Below are 17,707 nucleotides of genomic sequence, written 5' to 3' on the forward strand. Positions count from 1 at the left end.
GGCGCTCACAGCGAGGCTTGGATATCACATGGAGGGACAAGGCATCAGATAAGGTCAGAATATGCATGAATAACCTGGAGAGTCCAAGTTTGTGTCACATGCCTCTCATTTGTCATTATGTGGGTTAAATTCTCATTCAGGATTAAGAATCCATTAGTTTGATTCTATGCAGGTGGTAGACTATCAATGTGTGAAGGTTTCTTAGTTCAATAGCTTATTATTATTGGTATTTTTAATCTTTCACCAACACTATAGTCACAGCTTTACGACTTTAGCTTCAGTTTTGCAGTATGGATTTTAGTTTGTGCACCCTGAACTTTAGTAAATGAACCCAGTAAATATAAGCGGATTTTTTTTCCCAGTAAGTTACTGTTACCGAGCTGTAATTTGATTTTCAGAAAGATTACAATTTGCTATTTAATTAATAAATCCCACAGGGAATGACTGATTATTCTGAAACTGTTCTTGTCTGGGTTTTTTGTGGTGATTAGGGAGGGGGGATGAAAGTAGAACAGGACATGTTTAATTGGTAGCAGTGTTAATTTGTGCTGCAAATTTAAATCTAGTTTTAGTCAGTCATAGTCTTTTGACTAAAAAGCCGTATTAGTTTGTCGTATTTTAGTCATCTGAATTGTTTTAGTTTTAGTCAAGTAAATCTCAAAAATTTTAGTCGACAAAAATTGTTAGTTGACAAAATGAACACTTATTAACAGTAGATTGGATCCCACATTGTAACTATGACCTGTGTATTTATACGTAAGGGTGACAAGCTGAGCCAGAAACATGACAGACTTTGCTGATATTTTTTTTTTTTAGGTTGAATTCCTGGCAATTCATAGTTTAGTAAATAACTTTTGCAGTGTAATTTATTAATCTTGTACAATTATAGAACAATTAGATTTGGCACATTTCTCATTTTAAAAAAAAATGGCTAATTCTGCTAAAACCAGGTATTAACAGAGCTGGACGGTGTAACATTTCCACGTGTAATTGAATAAAATACCATGACTGCAATAGTTAAATAACATGGCATTCAAAACTCTCTGATGGCAAGCCTTCACATTCAGTGGGAAAAAAAGAGTAAGTACTTCCTGTGCGTGTAATAATCATTGAGAAAAATACGTATGCAGATAACTGGATTCTGTAAAAAGTTTGATAATATACAATTTGTGCTATACATCAAACTGAGGAAGCATTGACAGGTAAGATGAAATGCAGAACGTCGTGGAAACTATAATTGTGAGTCAGACAGTGCTTCTACAACTTTGCTTACTGTTCAAATAGTGTTTTATATTTATTGCTATTGTCTTTATTCTTCACAGGAATTCATTATATATTTCACTGAATATGCTAACTTTAAAAGATCCTTTCTCTTTGTTGAACAGTAATCATGGCAGCTCCTGGTATAGGAAGATGTACATGGAAACGGTATAATAATCATGCTATAGTGACTTCACATTTCTTCAAGAATCTAATTTCTTTGAAACACAGAAGATGCTCAGGAGGAAACACTGGCCATTCTACAGAAGAATTTATTTTTGTTCTGTGCAAGCGGAGACATTTTATAAGCGGAGACAATCTCACCAAGACATCCCTTCTACAAGGATTCCATAGCTTAGGACCTCTAGGGAAAGAGCTAAAGAAAAACCTTGTGACTCAGTGGTGGAACTCAATGGTCTTATATAGAGAAGAGGTTTTAGCCATTGATACCTTGTATCATATTCCTTTACAAGCCCATGCGTCGAAAAATCCATTGGTAACAATATGTAGTGAGTCTTGGAAATCACATCTCCAGGATAAAGACTGCACTCAAGACAAACCAGTCCCTCTACTGGAAAATACAATCAGACAAAATGGGGTTCTGAGAGAAGATCTTCTTTGGGGTAAGCATGTTTCCATGAAACCTGTAGAATTTTCCAGTGTAATTAGAGAAATTGCGAATAGCCGTTTGGTAATGTGGCATTATAACATGTATAATATATGTTGATGCATTTTAATATTGTGCAGCAGAATTCTATGTGTTCGAACACAGTATGTGCACTGTGTTCCATATATTTGAATTTGCACTGGCATTATGTTATACCACACACTATTCATTAAACCACAATAACTGTTTACCCTAAGTAACTATTTGTAGTGAATTGAAAACAAAATTCTAATATTCAGGCTAAGATAGCCAAGATAGCTAAAGTTTGGAATGTAACTCATAGTGAATGCATTATGTCAGATTATGCGGTGTAGATTGTGTGGCAACTTCCCTTAATGCATAGGGCTTCTATATTTCTTTCTTCAGGAAAACCAAAGGAAAAGGAACGTTACAGTGTTGTTTTTAAAATTCTTGCTGTCCTATAGAATTCACGTTTTATGTGTTTCTAGAGAGTGGGTGACCTGATCAGTGACTGTATCTTATATACTTATAGTAAATTGACCATCATTTTAGATTTTTATATAAATATTATAATAATAATTTGTATAGCACCTTTTCTCCCTGTGAGATTTAGCTTTAGGTAAGGTGCCTCTATGATTGAGCAAGGCAAAGAGTTGATGTCATATTCCAGAGGGAACGGGCTCACAAATCCCAGGCGCCAGGAGAAAATTCCTGGTCACCACGGTGACGTGCGCCCGGGATTTGTCAAGCCCTGTTTTATAAGATCCAGAAGTTTCCAGATTTAAGTGAACACTGCACTATTTTTGTGAGGGCTGGGACGAGTGTTTCCATGCATGCAGATCTAAGATGAGCTGGAGCAGGGTCTAAATCACACGTGTGGCGCAACTTTTGCATGGTTCTTTTAAAGGGACACTATAGTCACCAGACCAACTACAGCTTAATGTAGTTGTTCTGGTGAGTATAATCATTATATGCAGGCATTTTCATGCAAACACTGCCTTTTCAGAAAAAACGGCAGTGTTTACTTTACAGCCTAGGGATACCTCCACTGACCATTCCTCAGATGGCTGCTAGGTGCTCTCTGGGGCACAGCACTGCCGTTCAGCGTCTCCACCCTCTGCATGGAGACCCTGAAATGTCCTCATAGAGATGCATCAATTTAATGCATCTCTAAGAGGATGTGCTGATTTGCCAAAATTGTATTTGGCCCCGCCCCATCACACCTCATTGCCGATTTCAGCCAATTCAATGCTTTCCCTATGGGAAAGCATTGGATTGGCTAAAAATCGTAAATTCTGATGATGTCACCAAGTAGGTAGATTGGCTGCGGGGTCAGCGCCGGCGGACCTGCGCGGTGCTGGAAATACGGTGAGTTTTAACCTCTTCTAAGGGGGGACACGCCACCTAAATGTTGGATTTAACACTGTAGGGTCAGGAATACATGTTTGTGTTCCTGACCCTATAGTGTTCCTTTAACTTCCTCTTTATCCTCATTTATAAACGTACACCATAATCTGGGGTAATCTAGCATTCCACTGTAGTGGTTCTGGTGTATAATGGTTGGCCTGCTATGGTGGAGGAAATCTTGTCTTTGAAGAAGATCGTGGGGTTATGCATGCATGCTGGTTGCAGAGCTTCTCTACTGTGCAAAACAGTTGCTGGTCTATTGTGGGAAAGTCATTTTGCGTGACAAGAATTATTTAAGGAGCTAGTTACTAAACTTGGGGAATTGCACATTTGAAGCCAAGATAGCTGAATTGGAAGTATTTGCCTTCTCAGCTTTATTTTATATTTTTATTAATCTTGGCCTAATTTTTACAAAACTAGTATTTCCTTTGTTAATTTTCAACAATTTGACAAATTAACTCCCAGATGTCTATGCAGTTGATTCTCTAAACGTCAAATTGTTAAGCCAAAGAGGTTGAGCTATATCAGGGGTTCCCAAAATGTTAGATTCCCATGATGTTTTGCATACTTTTAGGATGCCTTTAGAATGGTAAAGCCTCATGGAAGCTTTAGTTTTAAAACATCTGGGGAGCTACCTACTGGGCACCCCGGAACTATATCATCAAAACAACACTCTTAATCCCCCAATACCCCGAACAACATCTGGAACCATTGAACTAAAGAGACTGGAGTGTTATTGCAGGATCTATTGAGGGAACCACACATAGACAATTGCCATTTTGAAACGGAACATTTATTATTGCACCATAAAAAAATCAAACCAGATTATCACCAAGTGTCTATGGTACTAAACAAAACACGTAACAAAAATTCTAAACAAATCCATTATTAAACCAAATAGTGATTTTTACAAAGAGATCCACTAGAGTCGACAGCTCTCAAGTAGTGTATTATGTATAGAAAGGGGAACATAACTGACATATATATTTATTGATAAATTGTCTTGAAAAGTGCTATTAGTTAATGAAAATGAATCATAAACTCTTCATATGTAAATGTACATGCAGATGCTAACATGCTCAGCCAATTGCTTAAAAGGAAATGTATAGAGACAAATCACTTGTTTTGCTTCACAAATTGCTGTATACTCAAGGATTATCACCTAAATTGTGATTTCAAATCAGATCCTATAGATTGCTCTCTGATTTTTGCATAGATTTGTCCGCTCCCTATCTTTTTATGAGTCTCCTCTATATTCAGACCAGTGTAGTCAGCTGTTCTATACAATAAAAAATGTGAATTATGCAGCAGCCCTGGCTACTCAAGTGCTCATTATATTTAGAATTCACTTTGCTGGTTCATGACATAACTCTTGCGCTACCCATTTTCAACCACTAGATGTCCCCACAGATAGATAAAGCAGCATGTTGGGTGCTTTTTTTACTTGTGTGTTTTATATTTATTAATATGGTGGGAGGTGAAAATGTGGATTTAAAAGGCTCACTTTATTTTTTTCTATTTTTCCTGTGTTCACAATCTGAGCACTGTACACGCTACCATCATGCAGGCTCTGACATATAAACCCTTACATACACACACATTCTGGGAAAAATACTAATTTCTTTATATTAACTCCTTGAGAACATATGACTGAAATTATCCGTCATGTTGTACTTTATCGGTTGTAACACTACAACTCCCACAATGCTTTGCATGCCCTTCGAAAATGATAATGTATTATGGAAGCTGTAGTTTAAAAACATCTGGGGATCTACCTTTTGGGCACCCCTGGTCTACAGCATTTTCTCCCCTCAATCAATGAGTTTAGGGTATAGGAACAAGCAAGTAGGGACAAAATTGGTCTAAATTGTCACGGTTACCCATCACTGTTTCAGTAATGAACAGATATCTGCCACTGCAGTACAACTCACATGATGCTTGAGCTGCTTTATTGTCTGAGCATTCTGTGAGTTTTCTATGGGAAAAATGTGTTATCGCTTCTTTCAAGGGTTGCCCAAAGACAGATTTATATTTACTGGTTGCAGTTTGCATGCTCACAATTTCTCCTTACCTCTTCTGATGTAGAAATCTTAAGACATAGTCTGTTTAATAGGAAACATAGTGACTGAATGGTTACCAAGTTTTGGATTTTTATTGAAATTTAAGTCGTTTTTTTGGCAGTATCAGCAGAGGATAAGGTGGTGCTAAGGAAGTGACTGGGGAGAGTACAAATGCATCACGGATTACTCACATTTTATAGAGTACGTAATGACAATTCTGCCGCTACAATTATCTGATAGAGAAGTGCCATGTACAGTTTGGAATATCACCTCTCTTTTTAAATGTGTTAACGGGGGACTGTCACTTCCTGGGCTTTTTAAAACTATATTTACTTATCCCCTAAATTGAACAAATCTGTTTTGTGTGAGGTGTAATAAAACCAAATGTAAACATTTCACACACCTATTGTGGAAGTGGGAGCCCTCTTATTCAGAAAACCAATTTCCTAATTTAATTTTGTCCGTGTGCTTTGGATAAAGTGCTGTCCTGTTACAATGCAGTATCTGACCCCCCCCAGGTGCTCTGCAGCAGTACGTCTCGTGTCTGGACCTGATGAATAAAAAGCTCCCTTTTGGCCTGGCAGAAATTGGCAAATGCTTCAACCCCATTCCAGACAAAAATGTTGGGAAAAAGGTCTCCAGGTAAGACAAAAACATTCTTATTGTAGAAACATTGTAAGTAACAGAGCAATAAGCTGACCGGTCTGTCTACAAGTTTATTGTTAAACTCAGAGTTTTGTGTAACTATATAGCTGTCAATCTGAATATTGGAGAATGGGTCCATGAAGACCTCTAGATCAGGGGTGCTCAAAAGCTAGAACCCACGATGTTGTAGAACTACAACTCCCATGATACTTTGCCTGTCTTTGCATGCCTTTAGAATGACAAGGCATCATGGAAGTTGTAGTTGTAGAACATCTGGGGATTTGGTTCCAGAACCAGAGTTTAGGCATTTCCCAGTTCTGTCCCTAAGAAGATGCTGACCAAACCTTGATTTCTGGTGTTGCCACTGATACAAGAACTACGAACTGCAATTGAATGTTGTTGTAACAGTTACTGACTATTAACTGTAACTCTCGTGAAGCATATTCACTCTTTTTCTCGAACTTTTCATTTCTTTTTAAAATATACAATGTTGCGTACAGGATACTCTTGCAAGAATTGTGCCATTTTTAGAAGTTACAAGAAGAGACAAAACGATGTATTTCCCTTTTTAGCAGTTAAAGAGAAGTAGGATTTCAAGAATACAGAGAATTTGCATTGTCGTTACTCTTTACGGGATATGAAAATCACGGAACCAGACTTTTGGGAAAGGAAGCAAAATCTATGTACATTTCCCCCTATTCTAGGATGATAAATTGGCACATTTAATATTAATTTGCTTACAAAATACACCCATCCCAGCCTGTTTGTGATACGATAAAAACAAATGACTGGGGAAAAAAATACCATTTTGGATTGTTTTCAATGACTCGGAGAGCACTCGGTATAATTTCCTAATTATATTTATATTTTTTCCATAATATTCTGGATAATTGCAGAGGCTACTTTACCTTACGATCCCTCTTTCTGCAAGACCATCTAGCATTTAACATATCAGCTGGTTAGAATTCCCAGGTTTGAATCACCACCCCACCAGTAAGTGTGCCTGGCCAGGGCATCTAACATTGTATATCCTCCCACCTCTAATCCTCGTAGATTGTAAGCTTTCTCTAATTATAAAGTGCTGCAGAATGTTTGTGTTTTATAAACGGTAATAATAATAATTAGAGCTTAAAGGGTTTCTCCAACCACCATGATCACATTTGTGTTTAGACACTTTGTTCTTGGCTGAATAATGTAAATCCCGTTCAAAAAGGACATCTGTCATCGCAAACTGCATCTACATTGTCTTCCTGATTTCAGGCCTCCCCACCCCCACACATTTCTTAATACTGCTCTGGTTTCGTTTTTTTCATTCCCTCCCTTGTTCGCCCCCCGTCTCCCTCCTCCCTCGCTGGCTCAGAGAGCATGCAAGCCTTCTGAGCTGGGAAGATCGGTCCAATCAAATGCTTCTCTATGAGGAATATTTGATTGGACCTCGTGGAGGAAGGCATGATGTCAGACAGGGCGTGGAATACACTGAGGGGAGTTTTGTTCGGTTATATTCTGGGTAGGTTATCTCTTCTTTTACATGTGGTTTTTTTTTTTTGGTTTTTTTTTTGTTTTGTTTTTTTTGGTGGGGGGACGTACCTAATCGTAATGCCCAATAGGGTTTTCAGAATAAAAAAAACATATATTCTTTTTATTAAAAAACATTGAAGTAAACCTTTTAAGCTTATCTTCATTTCATCACGAGTCCCTTAATACATAGCGTCTCTATACAGTAATGCAACATAACAATTACACCTCACTGTAGTGGTTATAGTGCCAGAACTGCCCTATTCCTCCCACCCCCTGCCTTTTATAAGCTTTCATACCATATTTTTTTTTGTAACTGTTTGACTTATTACCTGCCTTCTGACAAATACCTGTGCAGGGCTTAGCTTATTGGCTGAGAGCTTCAGCAAGTCAAAATGTGCAAAACTGGTTTGATTACTTACAATGGTGGGTGTCAGGGTACTCCTGGTACCATAACCACTACAGCGCACTGTAGTTGTATTGCTTGGAGTGTTCATTTAACCGTACCTTGTTTCAGGGCACAATCTGAACCTAAAACTAAAATAAAAAAGAGGAGTGCAACTCCTTCAGAGTATCTAAAGATGTGGTTACAATCCTTTGTTATTGAGACAGCAGAGACTGTCGTATAAAGTTTTTTAACCACAAATTAAATCCCACAATTTGAAATATTCCCTACATTTACCCAACAGTGACATGAAAATAGAATGCAGTAAAACAAAATGTATAAATAAAGATAAAGACCGAATTAAGAGTATTAAATTGTGCAGGAAAACCAAACTTAAAATGATTACTTCCAAAACACAGTGTGCTCCTAATGATAACTTGCAGATGTAGATAATTTCCAAATCAACACACACAAACAGACCTGCATTTGTATTGTAGTGATTTGCTGATAGGGCTCCTGTGTGATGGAATACATTCCTTAAATGAGCAATAGCTGTAATAAAGTAACGTTTGGTGGTGAAGGAATCTGATGTAGTGGATCTGTTTTTGTTGAAGGATAGGAGAACAGACACTGGCATCCCTGACCTGGTTCAGCTCTGCAAAAACTGCCAGCCAATGGCGCGATTACTGGCTGCGTCACAGACTGCAGTGGTGGCAAAAGGTGAGTCTGTAAAGGATTAATTGGTGCCATGCAGAATGATGGCTAGTGAGTGCGTCAGGATGGATTTAGGGCACCTTGATAATGTCACACTTGTCACAGCTTCATTGAGTCTCCATGTAAGGACAGTCATTACGAAATCTAGAACCTATATGTTCCTAAACTACATTTCGCAAGATGCACCTGTGGTGCCAAGATTAGTCACATATTTATTTAATCTGTATTCACCTGATCTAACTCTTTCCCCCCTCAGTTCGCTCAGAGTCCATCCAGCTTCAGTACCAGCGACCATCAAGATGACCAGGGCAGGAAAGTGTCTGAGATACAGTATCGCTTTCCCTGGGGAAAGGAACCAATCGAAAGCCTTTGCAGTATGGATGACTCTGCCCTCTTACAGATGTATCCTGGGAACAATACCCAACTGCATGTAAGACATCGCATTGTAATCACGAAGTTTCCGATAATCGTTTTAATATAATTTTTAGAAGGCATATTTTAAAGCTCAACCCTTTTTATATTGCTTGAAATTGATTAATAAATGTCCCTTTTGTGTAATTCTTTTGTAATTAAATAACACCTCCCCCCCCCCCAAAAAAAAATAATGTAATATAATGTGGGATGAATCCTGCTGATTTCTGCAACCTGTGTTTCTCCAGGGTCGAGATGGGAGGAAGTCTGTGATTCCGTACGTTTTGTGGGTGAGCGGGAATCTGGAGCGTGGTTTGTTGGCGTACCTATCTGATGCCCTCCAGCTGCCAGAGACCTCACGCCAGACAAAGGACCTAAGAAGGCAGGTGGGCTGCCGCTGATATAACCTACTAATCCTCTAATAGTTCGTATTCACTGCTTTTATTACAGTGGAGGGTAGACTCACGATACATTGAATTGTTGAAATGCCTGCGTGAGTCGCAGTAGACGTGAATTGTTGAAATGCCTGCGTGAGTCGCAGTAGACGTGAATTGTTGAAATGCCTACGTGAGCCAGCTGTGCTATAATTCCAGTTTGGATATTTTGGTTTTACATTTGCATTCTGTTTACCTCTCCACTACTCTGGTTTAGTTAACAAACCCCAGAATTTGTTCTTTGTTTTAGGTCTTAAAGTTTCATCCAGCATTGACACCCTTTAAAGTGGCTGTGGACATGGGGAAGGGACCAGCAGTGGAGTTAAGACTGGTTCGTAAAAGTTGTCTGACAATATTGGGCTATTTGTTGGAGGATCTGTGTCTCTGTGACATACAATTGATACGCTTCACGTCCTATGCAAAGTGTTTTCTTTTTAGGGAGCTGCCTCTTATGGGTACATCCTAGGACCATACCAAGAGGGTAGCCCTGATTATTAAAGGGACACTTCAGGCACCCAGACCACTTCTGCCCATTGGAGTGGTCTGGGTGCCAACTCCCAGTACCCTTAACCCTGCAACTGTAATTATGGCAGTTTTCATAAACTACAATAATGACATTGCAGGGTTAACTCCTCCTCTAGTGGCTGTCTACTAAACAGCCACTAGGGGGCACTTCCAAGATTCTAGTACAGGTTTTCTGTGCTATAGCGTCGCTGGACGTCCTCACGCTGTGTGAGGACCTCCAGCGTCGCTAAAATCCCCACAGGAAAGCATTGGAAGCATTTTCAATGCTTTCCTATGGAGAGGTCTAATGCGCATGCACTGCATTGCTGCGCATGCGCATTAGGTCTCCCCCGCCGGTGGGCGTGATCGGTCTCCCCCACCGGATTACGTGGTGAAGGGGAGGAGCGTGGGCGGACCCAGAAGCAGCGCCGAGGGACATCGGCGCTGCCTCAGGTAAGTTACTGAAGGGGTTTTGACCCCTTCAGCAACCAGGGATTGGAGGTGGCAGGGAGAGGGGACCGGCAGTGCCAGGAAAACGATTTGTCTTCCTGGCACTGGAGAGTCCTTTTAAATATGGTTTCTGAACAGGAGTGATCATACCATTAGTGTCCACTTTGGAGTATTAAGGTGTGGACACCGAGTTAAAGCACTTCAGGGCATTCATGTCTTCAAGTTCAGACTTTTAAAGAACCATTTTATATAATCATGTTCACCGATTTTTTTTTTTTTTTTTTTTTTCCCAAAAATAAATAAAACAGTTTTTATTGTGTTCTTACGATTTACTGTAAAAACCATAAGAATTTAGGAAGTGTCTCAATGGAGGAACATTCTGTATCTAGTTATTTTCCCAAACACTGGATATTATATCTAACACAACACATGTATGATTGCATTTTAAATGATCAATATGTTCTGACCGATAACTTTTAATGTTGTTTACCAAGCAATCTGTTATAGGAAGATATGTGTGAGTGTTGTAAGAAAATTCCCTGACCTAGATATACATTTTAGGTCTGCCAAGGAATGGCTAGCGAGCTGCGGGAAAATGGTATTTCCGTGTGGCCTGGATATTTGGAAACCTCACATGTGCCTCTGGAGAAATTGTTTACAAGGTAGGCCTGAAACATGCCAGAGGTAAATTAATTATTTAGGAATCAGGCTGTATTATAGACAAATTGTATATTTCATTTTTCATTGCAAAAGAAAATGTAGAGAAGAAATTATCAATACCTTCTACAGGGCTCCTGCACTGCTCTTCGACTGGTGGAAAAACTCATTTTGTGGCTTTGTTCCATTCAGGCACTGGGCATGGGTCAGATGACTGTGAAGTGCTGATCCTAAACACACTCTGCTGTAAGATTGGATTGAAAATGAAAGGGTCACTGCAGCATCAGGAATCCAATCTTTTATTCCTAGTGCTTTAGTGTCCATCCCACCTGTTTACCATATGAAATAATAAAAGAAAGATTTCACCTACCTATTTCCAGTGCTGGGACTCCCTCTGTGCAATTTACTTCTCTGACTCCTTTAACACCACAGAGAAAGCATAGAGGACTTGATGGCATGCGCGGTAAGCACCACGAATCCAAGCTTTACTCTGTTAGTGATACGGAAGTATCTCTAATGGCTGTCTGTATGACAGCCACTAGAAGATGATTTAACTCTTAATAAGATCTAATCGCCCCTTTCAATTCACGTCCCGTTGTAAACAATTGTCAGAGTCCTTTCACCTACACTTTACCTCCTTATCTGGAAATTAGAACCTTAAAAAGGGACATAGAGAACTGGAATGAACCTGCCATCTTCTGGGTGGGCTGTGTGTACAGCGTCATGGTGAACATCATGCCTGGACTGCTCTGTGTGTTTCAGACACCCCCGATTCCATGGCTGGTTCTGGTTTTTAACTAAGCGAGGTTTTTAACTAAGGTTTTTAACTAAGCGAGCAGGTGATGAGAAGTAATTATATCCACTGTAAGATCTGATTGAAAGCGAAACCATTCTTCTTTTCATGCAGGCTGTGTCCGTCGCAGCCAGGGGACATGTGGCTGGGGTTTCATGGACAGAAACAAAAGTGATTTAACTCCTAAATGGTGGAGAATTAAGCAGTGAAACTGCATGATATATACACCAAAACTGCTTCATTAAGCTAAAGTGGAGATGGTGTTTAGAGTTTCCTTCTTAAATTTGTGTTGTTGTTGTTTTCTTTGTGATTATGGCATAGGTGCATCTTAATGCAATTGTATTCTAAACTGGTAAGATCACAATAAGCCCTGCTCACCGGTCACTGGTGTCTGCGGATAGCAGTGTATTCTACGTTCGTGTTTTCTGGTTTAAAAAGAAAAAGGTAGAGATCTGTTAATTCATCGACATCCTCTCTCTCAACTTATAGTACATCAACACTTGTTCCCACACTTTATTTCCCTTACAAACTGCCAGTGCCACCCACAGAGCACCCCAAATCTTTCTTATAATTACAGAAGTAGTGTTCTGAGACAAAGCAGCATTATTCCCCCACAAACAATCATCGTCCTTTCCTGATTACACAATTCCCAGCTATTATTAATTCCGTGAGAATCTCTGACAAGTGCACTGTAAGATGTAAACTGACTTCTGATATTTCCCCCAGGGACAGACTTCACACTTGGAATGGTTCCGTATCACTTTGAACATTGATTTACTCGGGGATTTATTCCATACATACCCTTTGATGATCTGAAAACTAGTGCCGCACTAACCACCTCTGATTTTATTTTTCGAGACAGATACAGTTCTGTAGTTTTGATGAGAAAGCTGACATTCACACAATAGCTATTAGAGGTTTGGCACATATTGATGTTCTAGGTCTGCAGGAATCATCAAAGGCTTAATATTGATGCTGTACTCCTCCATGACCTCTCCTGTAGACTGGAACTATCTTCCATATGCTAGGTGCTAAGGGACACTATAGTCACCTGAACAACTTTAGCTTAATGAAGCAGTTTTGGTGTATAGAACATGCCCCTGCAGCCTCACTGCTCAATCCTCTGCCATTTAGGAGTTAAATCCCTTTGTTTATGAACCCTAGTCACACCTCTCTGCATGTGACTTGCACAGCCTTCCATAAACACTTCCTGTAAAGAGAGCCCTATTTAGGCTTTCTTTATTGCAAGTTCTGTTTAATTAAGATTTTCTTATCCCCTGCTATGTTAATAGCTTGCTAGACCCTGCAAGAGCCTCCTGTATGTGATTAAAGTTCAATTTAGAGATTGAGATACAATCATTTAAGGTAAATTACATCTGTTTGAAAGTGAAACCAGTTTTTATTTCATGCAGGCTCTGTCAATCATAGCCAGGGGAGGTGTGGCTAGGGCTGCATACGCAGAAACAAAGTGATTTAACTCCTAAATGACAGTGAATTGAGCAGTGAAATTGCAGGGGAATGATCTATACACTAAAACTGCTTTATTTAGCTAAAGTAATTTAGGTGACTATAGTGTTCCTTTAAATGGTAAGTCATACTCCACCGCATGGGGCGAACTCCCTCAGACCTCTGCTGTGGTGGACATGCCGACGATTAATCTCATTTTGGCAGTTGGTACATCGCCTGTGTGTGGCAGCACTTTTTCCGCCTATTCCGATGGATCCCTGGACTTTTCTTCTATCAAATCCAGTTGAGGTTCTTAAATCTTTTGAGATCAAGCTGTTGTTTAGGATAACTCTTGCTGTCCATAGAGCTCTTGCCAAAAATGTTGGCTGTGTGTTTCCCCCCATGTTTAAAGGCAGTCATCCTTAAACTTAAAGATAAGACGCAGATGGACAAACGTACCGCTTCCCTACATCATACTGCTGCATCCTTCTATAAGGTATGGAGTACACTCCCTGGGGTATGCAGGGCTCACTGTTTTGGAAATGGCCTTACCCATGTGTCCCCCTATTTGCTTTCATTTTCTCCTCGATATGTGAGGTATGATATCAGATGCTAGAGTGGTTTTCGACCTAATCTAACACTACCGTTCTATCCTTTGTTTGACATGCTAAGTGCTGTATAAACTTATTGGCATATGTACTCGAGCATCCTGCAGCTCACATACTGTTGCGCTCTATCACTTGCTTGACATTCTAAGTGTCACTTCGCTTTATTTGCATATGTATTTGATGTGATCTTTTACCTTGCCATCTTTTTTCTTCTTTAAATAAAGAATTACAAAAATAATAATCAAATCATATTTGCACAAAGCATCATACAAGTTAGCACCAGTAAGTTTTTCAGTGTATGTATTGATAAACAATTATAGTGATATTTATGTATCCACATACACTAGGAATTGCACAATAACAATCTATGACCAATTCTTGCTTCTCAGAATGGTACTGATGGGAGAAGGTTTTTATCCTATATCAACTTGCAAAGTGGACTGAGGTTTAGAGGTTTATTTTTTGTAACATTATCACAGGAAACAAATCCAACCTCCTCGTGTCTATTAAAGTTTCTTTATCCTGTCACTCTGCAGGTACGATGAGATGGGGATCTTATTCACAGCGCTGGTGAGTGAAAGCACGCTAGAAAACGGACTTCTTCAGCTTCGGAACCGTGATACAACCTTAAAGGAAACTATGCATGTTTCCAAAGTGCGCAATTTTCTTGAACAGTATATCACCGCTGCCAAAAACCTGTGAAACATATTAAAGAAGGATTTTAGAAAATGGCCTCTGAGTTAATTTTACAAACTACTTCCGCAAAATAATTAGTAAACTACCGACATTAACTGCAGTCTTTCAATAGTCACTGTTTGTCCCTTGGCAAACGGATTTTAAGTTAATCTAAATAAATCCAGCATAGGCCGTATTAAAACTGTTGTTTCTACTATCTTGAGCGAACATCCGCCTGGGAGAGACCTGCTTGAACCCCTTGGTTATATATATTTAAAAAAATAAAGTGGATTTGCCAAGTTTATAAATTCTTTATTTTTGTGTGCTTAAGTGAACATAAGCATCCCACAGTGCCACAATAGCATATGCAAGATTGGTGACATGACAACGTTACACAGTTGTGACATTCAGGTTTTTGCACATTTTTAGATAAAGAGTAAGTCATGCAATACATTCACGTCTAACGATTTGCACTGAGGTTAAAGAAAAACGCTTAAGCAAGACGTGGTGAGTGACAGGTAAATTATAACAAAGTGAATAATTGTACTTCGCTTTAATAGTATAGTTAGGTGAGTAAAGCTGATGTGTTACATCTAGACTTGGGAATCACTTTTCTTATAGGGAAAGCAGCTTTTCGTCAGCAGATTCCTATGTTAGTGTGAGTAAACTTGCTTAGCCTGTGTGGTAAGAAGGGGTAGACAGAGGAGTGACAAAGGACATGAAGAACATGGCTTGTACAGTAGTGTTTATACAATAGATATTGAGGCTGTGTGCGCTTCATGACTTTGCTATATTCCTTAGCTAGGTGTGGTGTGGGTAGGTACTCTGTCTGCCAATGAACAAGTGCTGCTGGGACACATTGTTTGCTGTATTAACACGTTTGACTTGCCTTGGAACTGCACATGGTAATGAGGTTATAGGATACATGTTAATGAGGTTATACTATACATGTTAATGAGGCTTAAATAAAACAGAATTAAACTAGGCAAAGATCAGTAAACTGAAAAACGTAGGAGACCAATGCAAACCATGTTCAGCTGCAGTAAAGAGTCCGCGGCAGACAAAAATTAGACTTGACCGCACGGCAGTCAAAGGAAACGTGTCCCAGTGGAACTTAACGTAGTTGTTGGACACTGTTAGCCATTTTATATCAGGCACTCAGCCAACTCCAGATTTTAAGGCCCGCAGCCTGGTGGCAGGAGTCTGCTTCAGCAGCCGGGGATGAGTCTTGTACCTGGTGGTGCTTGTGTGCTGTGGCCTCTCTGGTCTTGGCTGTTGCAAGGAGCTGGTGTTTGCGAGGTGTGTACCTGGTGGCTGAGTATCTCTGCCTTTCAGGTCTGTTCCGATGGTGCTGGCTGTGCGGTTGGCGGATGATGTCGGCAGGTGTTTCGTCCATAGTGATTGTGGTATGTTGGGGTCCCCTTTTGCGATAGGCGGTCTGCAAGAGCTTCCCACCCGGCCCCACAATGCCTTTGACTAGCTCTTGCGTGGCTGGTTCGTGCGTGGTGATTGCGCTGTATGCGGGTGACCTGTCTGTGTGTAGCGTGAGAGAGTTCCCTCTGCTGCGCCATCTCAGTGCTCTCCGCAGTCAGGGTGCGACTTGACAGCGTTCAGGTGTATTAAATGCCCCCATTTGCAGTATCCATAGGCTTTACTGCTCTGCAGTAGGCAGGTGGGCTAATAGTGGGTGCTGTTCTCATTAGCTGTGTTGGATTCCTCACTTTTGAGCAAGCTTCAGCACTGTCCCTCTGGCAGCTCATGCACATGGCGGCGGCCATCTTGTGGAGTTGCGCACGGGGGATGTTCCCCGCCGGAGCGGCTGATTGAGCCCAGGTTAGTGCGCTGGTCTGGATAGTGCCTCTGCAGACCGGGATAACCCCCCCGGTCCAGAGGGGGGGGGGGGGAGCGCGCTGCCGGTCTGGAGACCCGGGAGAGCGGCCGTCCCTTCCCGGCTCAAGCCCCAGCGTGCTCCGAGCCCAGCTGGGTTACTGTCAGTACCGGACCGGTTCCCATGTGATATCCGTGCTCACCCCAGTAGCTGGGGGTCTGTGTGGACGTCGGAGGGGATGCTGGTCGCGGTTATCTTTCAATTTGCTCCGGTTTTTGGAACTCGGAGCGGGAGCTCAGACAAAACGTGTCTGATCCCGCCGGCGGTCAGGCCCCGCCCCCCCGATTTGCCAAGTTAAGCCAGCACTGGTCAACAGATTGTGTGCCTGTATCATATACTTAAAGGAACACTCTACACCAAAACCATTTAATTAAGTAACAGTTGTTTTGGTGTATGAATTATGTCCCTGCAGGTTCACTGTTCAATTTACTGCAGTTTAGGAGTTAAATAACACCTTCCCTGCTTGTGAGGTGTGTTTCATTTTTACAACACAGTGTGAATTCTTATCTCTTTGCTGCGTTAATTGCCTGTCACATCAAGCAGCAGCCACCTGTGCGTCATCAAGGTTTTTAACTAAGCGAGCAGGTGATGAGAAGTAATTATATCCACTGTAAGATCTGATTGAAAGCGAAACCATTCTTCTTTTCATGCAGGCTGTGTCCGTCGCAGCCAGGGGACATGTGGCTGGGGTTTCATGGACAGAAACAAAAGTGATTTAACTCCTAAATGGTGGAGAATTAAGCAGTGAAACTGCATGATATATACACCAAAACTGCTTCATTAAGCTAAAGTGGAGATGGTGTTTAGAGTTTCCTTCTTAAATTTGTGTTGTTGTTGTTTTCTTTGTGATTATGGCATAGGTGCATCTTAATGCAATTGTATTCTAAACTGGTAAGATCACAATAAGCCCTGCTCACCGGTCACTGGTGTCTGCGGATAGCAGTGTATTCTACGTTCGTGTTTTCTGGTTTAAAAAGAAAAAGGTAGAGATCTGTTAATTCATCGACATCCTCTCTCTCAACTTATAGTACATCAACACTTGTTCCCACACTTTATTTCCCTTACAAACTGCCAGTGCCACCCACAGAGCACCCCAAATCTTTCTTATAATTACAGAAGTAGTGTTCTGAGACAAAGCAGCATTATTCCCCCACAAACAATCATCGTCCTTTCCTGATTACACAATTCCCAGCTATTATTAATTCCGTGAGAATCTCTGACAAGTGC

The 17,707-nt window shown here is 40.6% G+C and overlaps 2 protein-coding genes across 3 annotated transcripts in view; one reads left to right on the forward strand and one right to left on the reverse strand.

The window, feature by feature from the left end:
* On the forward strand, positions 1-14,646 carry POLG2 (DNA polymerase gamma 2, accessory subunit). Of its 2 annotated transcripts, XM_063456151.1 has the most exons (10): positions 1-53; positions 1,068-1,202; positions 1,323-1,883; positions 5,874-5,997; positions 8,515-8,620; positions 8,871-9,044; positions 9,274-9,411; positions 9,710-9,790; positions 10,975-11,075; positions 14,454-14,646. In XM_063456151.1, exons 3-10 carry the CDS (start codon positions 1,391-1,393, stop codon positions 14,617-14,619), a joined length of 1,383 nt encoding a protein of 460 aa, XP_063312221.1. In that variant the 5' UTR covers positions 1-53; positions 1,068-1,202; positions 1,323-1,390; the 3' UTR covers positions 14,620-14,646. The 2 variants fall into 2 exon arrangements, with proteins under 2 accessions (XP_063312221.1, XP_063312220.1); XM_063456150.1 differs by lacking the exon at positions 1,068-1,202 and having other exon boundaries at positions 5-53.
* MILR1 (mast cell immunoglobulin like receptor 1) overlaps positions 12,167-17,707 on the reverse strand; it is a 23,579-nt gene continuing 18,038 nt past the window's right edge. Inside the window, exon 7 of the mRNA XM_063456154.1 lies at positions 12,167-12,288. Coding sequence (XP_063312224.1) covers positions 12,245-12,288 — 44 coding nt within the window. The 3' untranslated portion in view covers positions 12,167-12,244. The remainder of the gene's footprint in view (positions 12,289-17,707) is intronic.

The sequence above is a fragment of the Pelobates fuscus genome, chromosome 5, assembly GCF_036172605.1.
Source record: "Pelobates fuscus isolate aPelFus1 chromosome 5, aPelFus1.pri, whole genome shotgun sequence".
Lineage (NCBI taxonomy): Eukaryota > Metazoa > Chordata > Amphibia > Anura > Pelobatidae > Pelobates > Pelobates fuscus.

Coding starts and splice junctions, on each gene's coding strand:
- POLG2 (XM_063456151.1), top strand. CDS start 1,391: ATGGCAGCTCCTGGTATAGGAAGATGTACATGGAAACGGTATAATAAT. Junction 5,998..8,514: donor GTTGGGAAAAAGGTCTCCAG/GTAAGACAAAAA, acceptor TTTTTGTTGAAG/GATAGGAGAACAGACACTGG. Junction 8,621..8,870: donor GACTGCAGTGGTGGCAAAAG/GTGAGTCTGTAA, acceptor TTCCCCCCTCAG/TTCGCTCAGAGTCCATCCAG.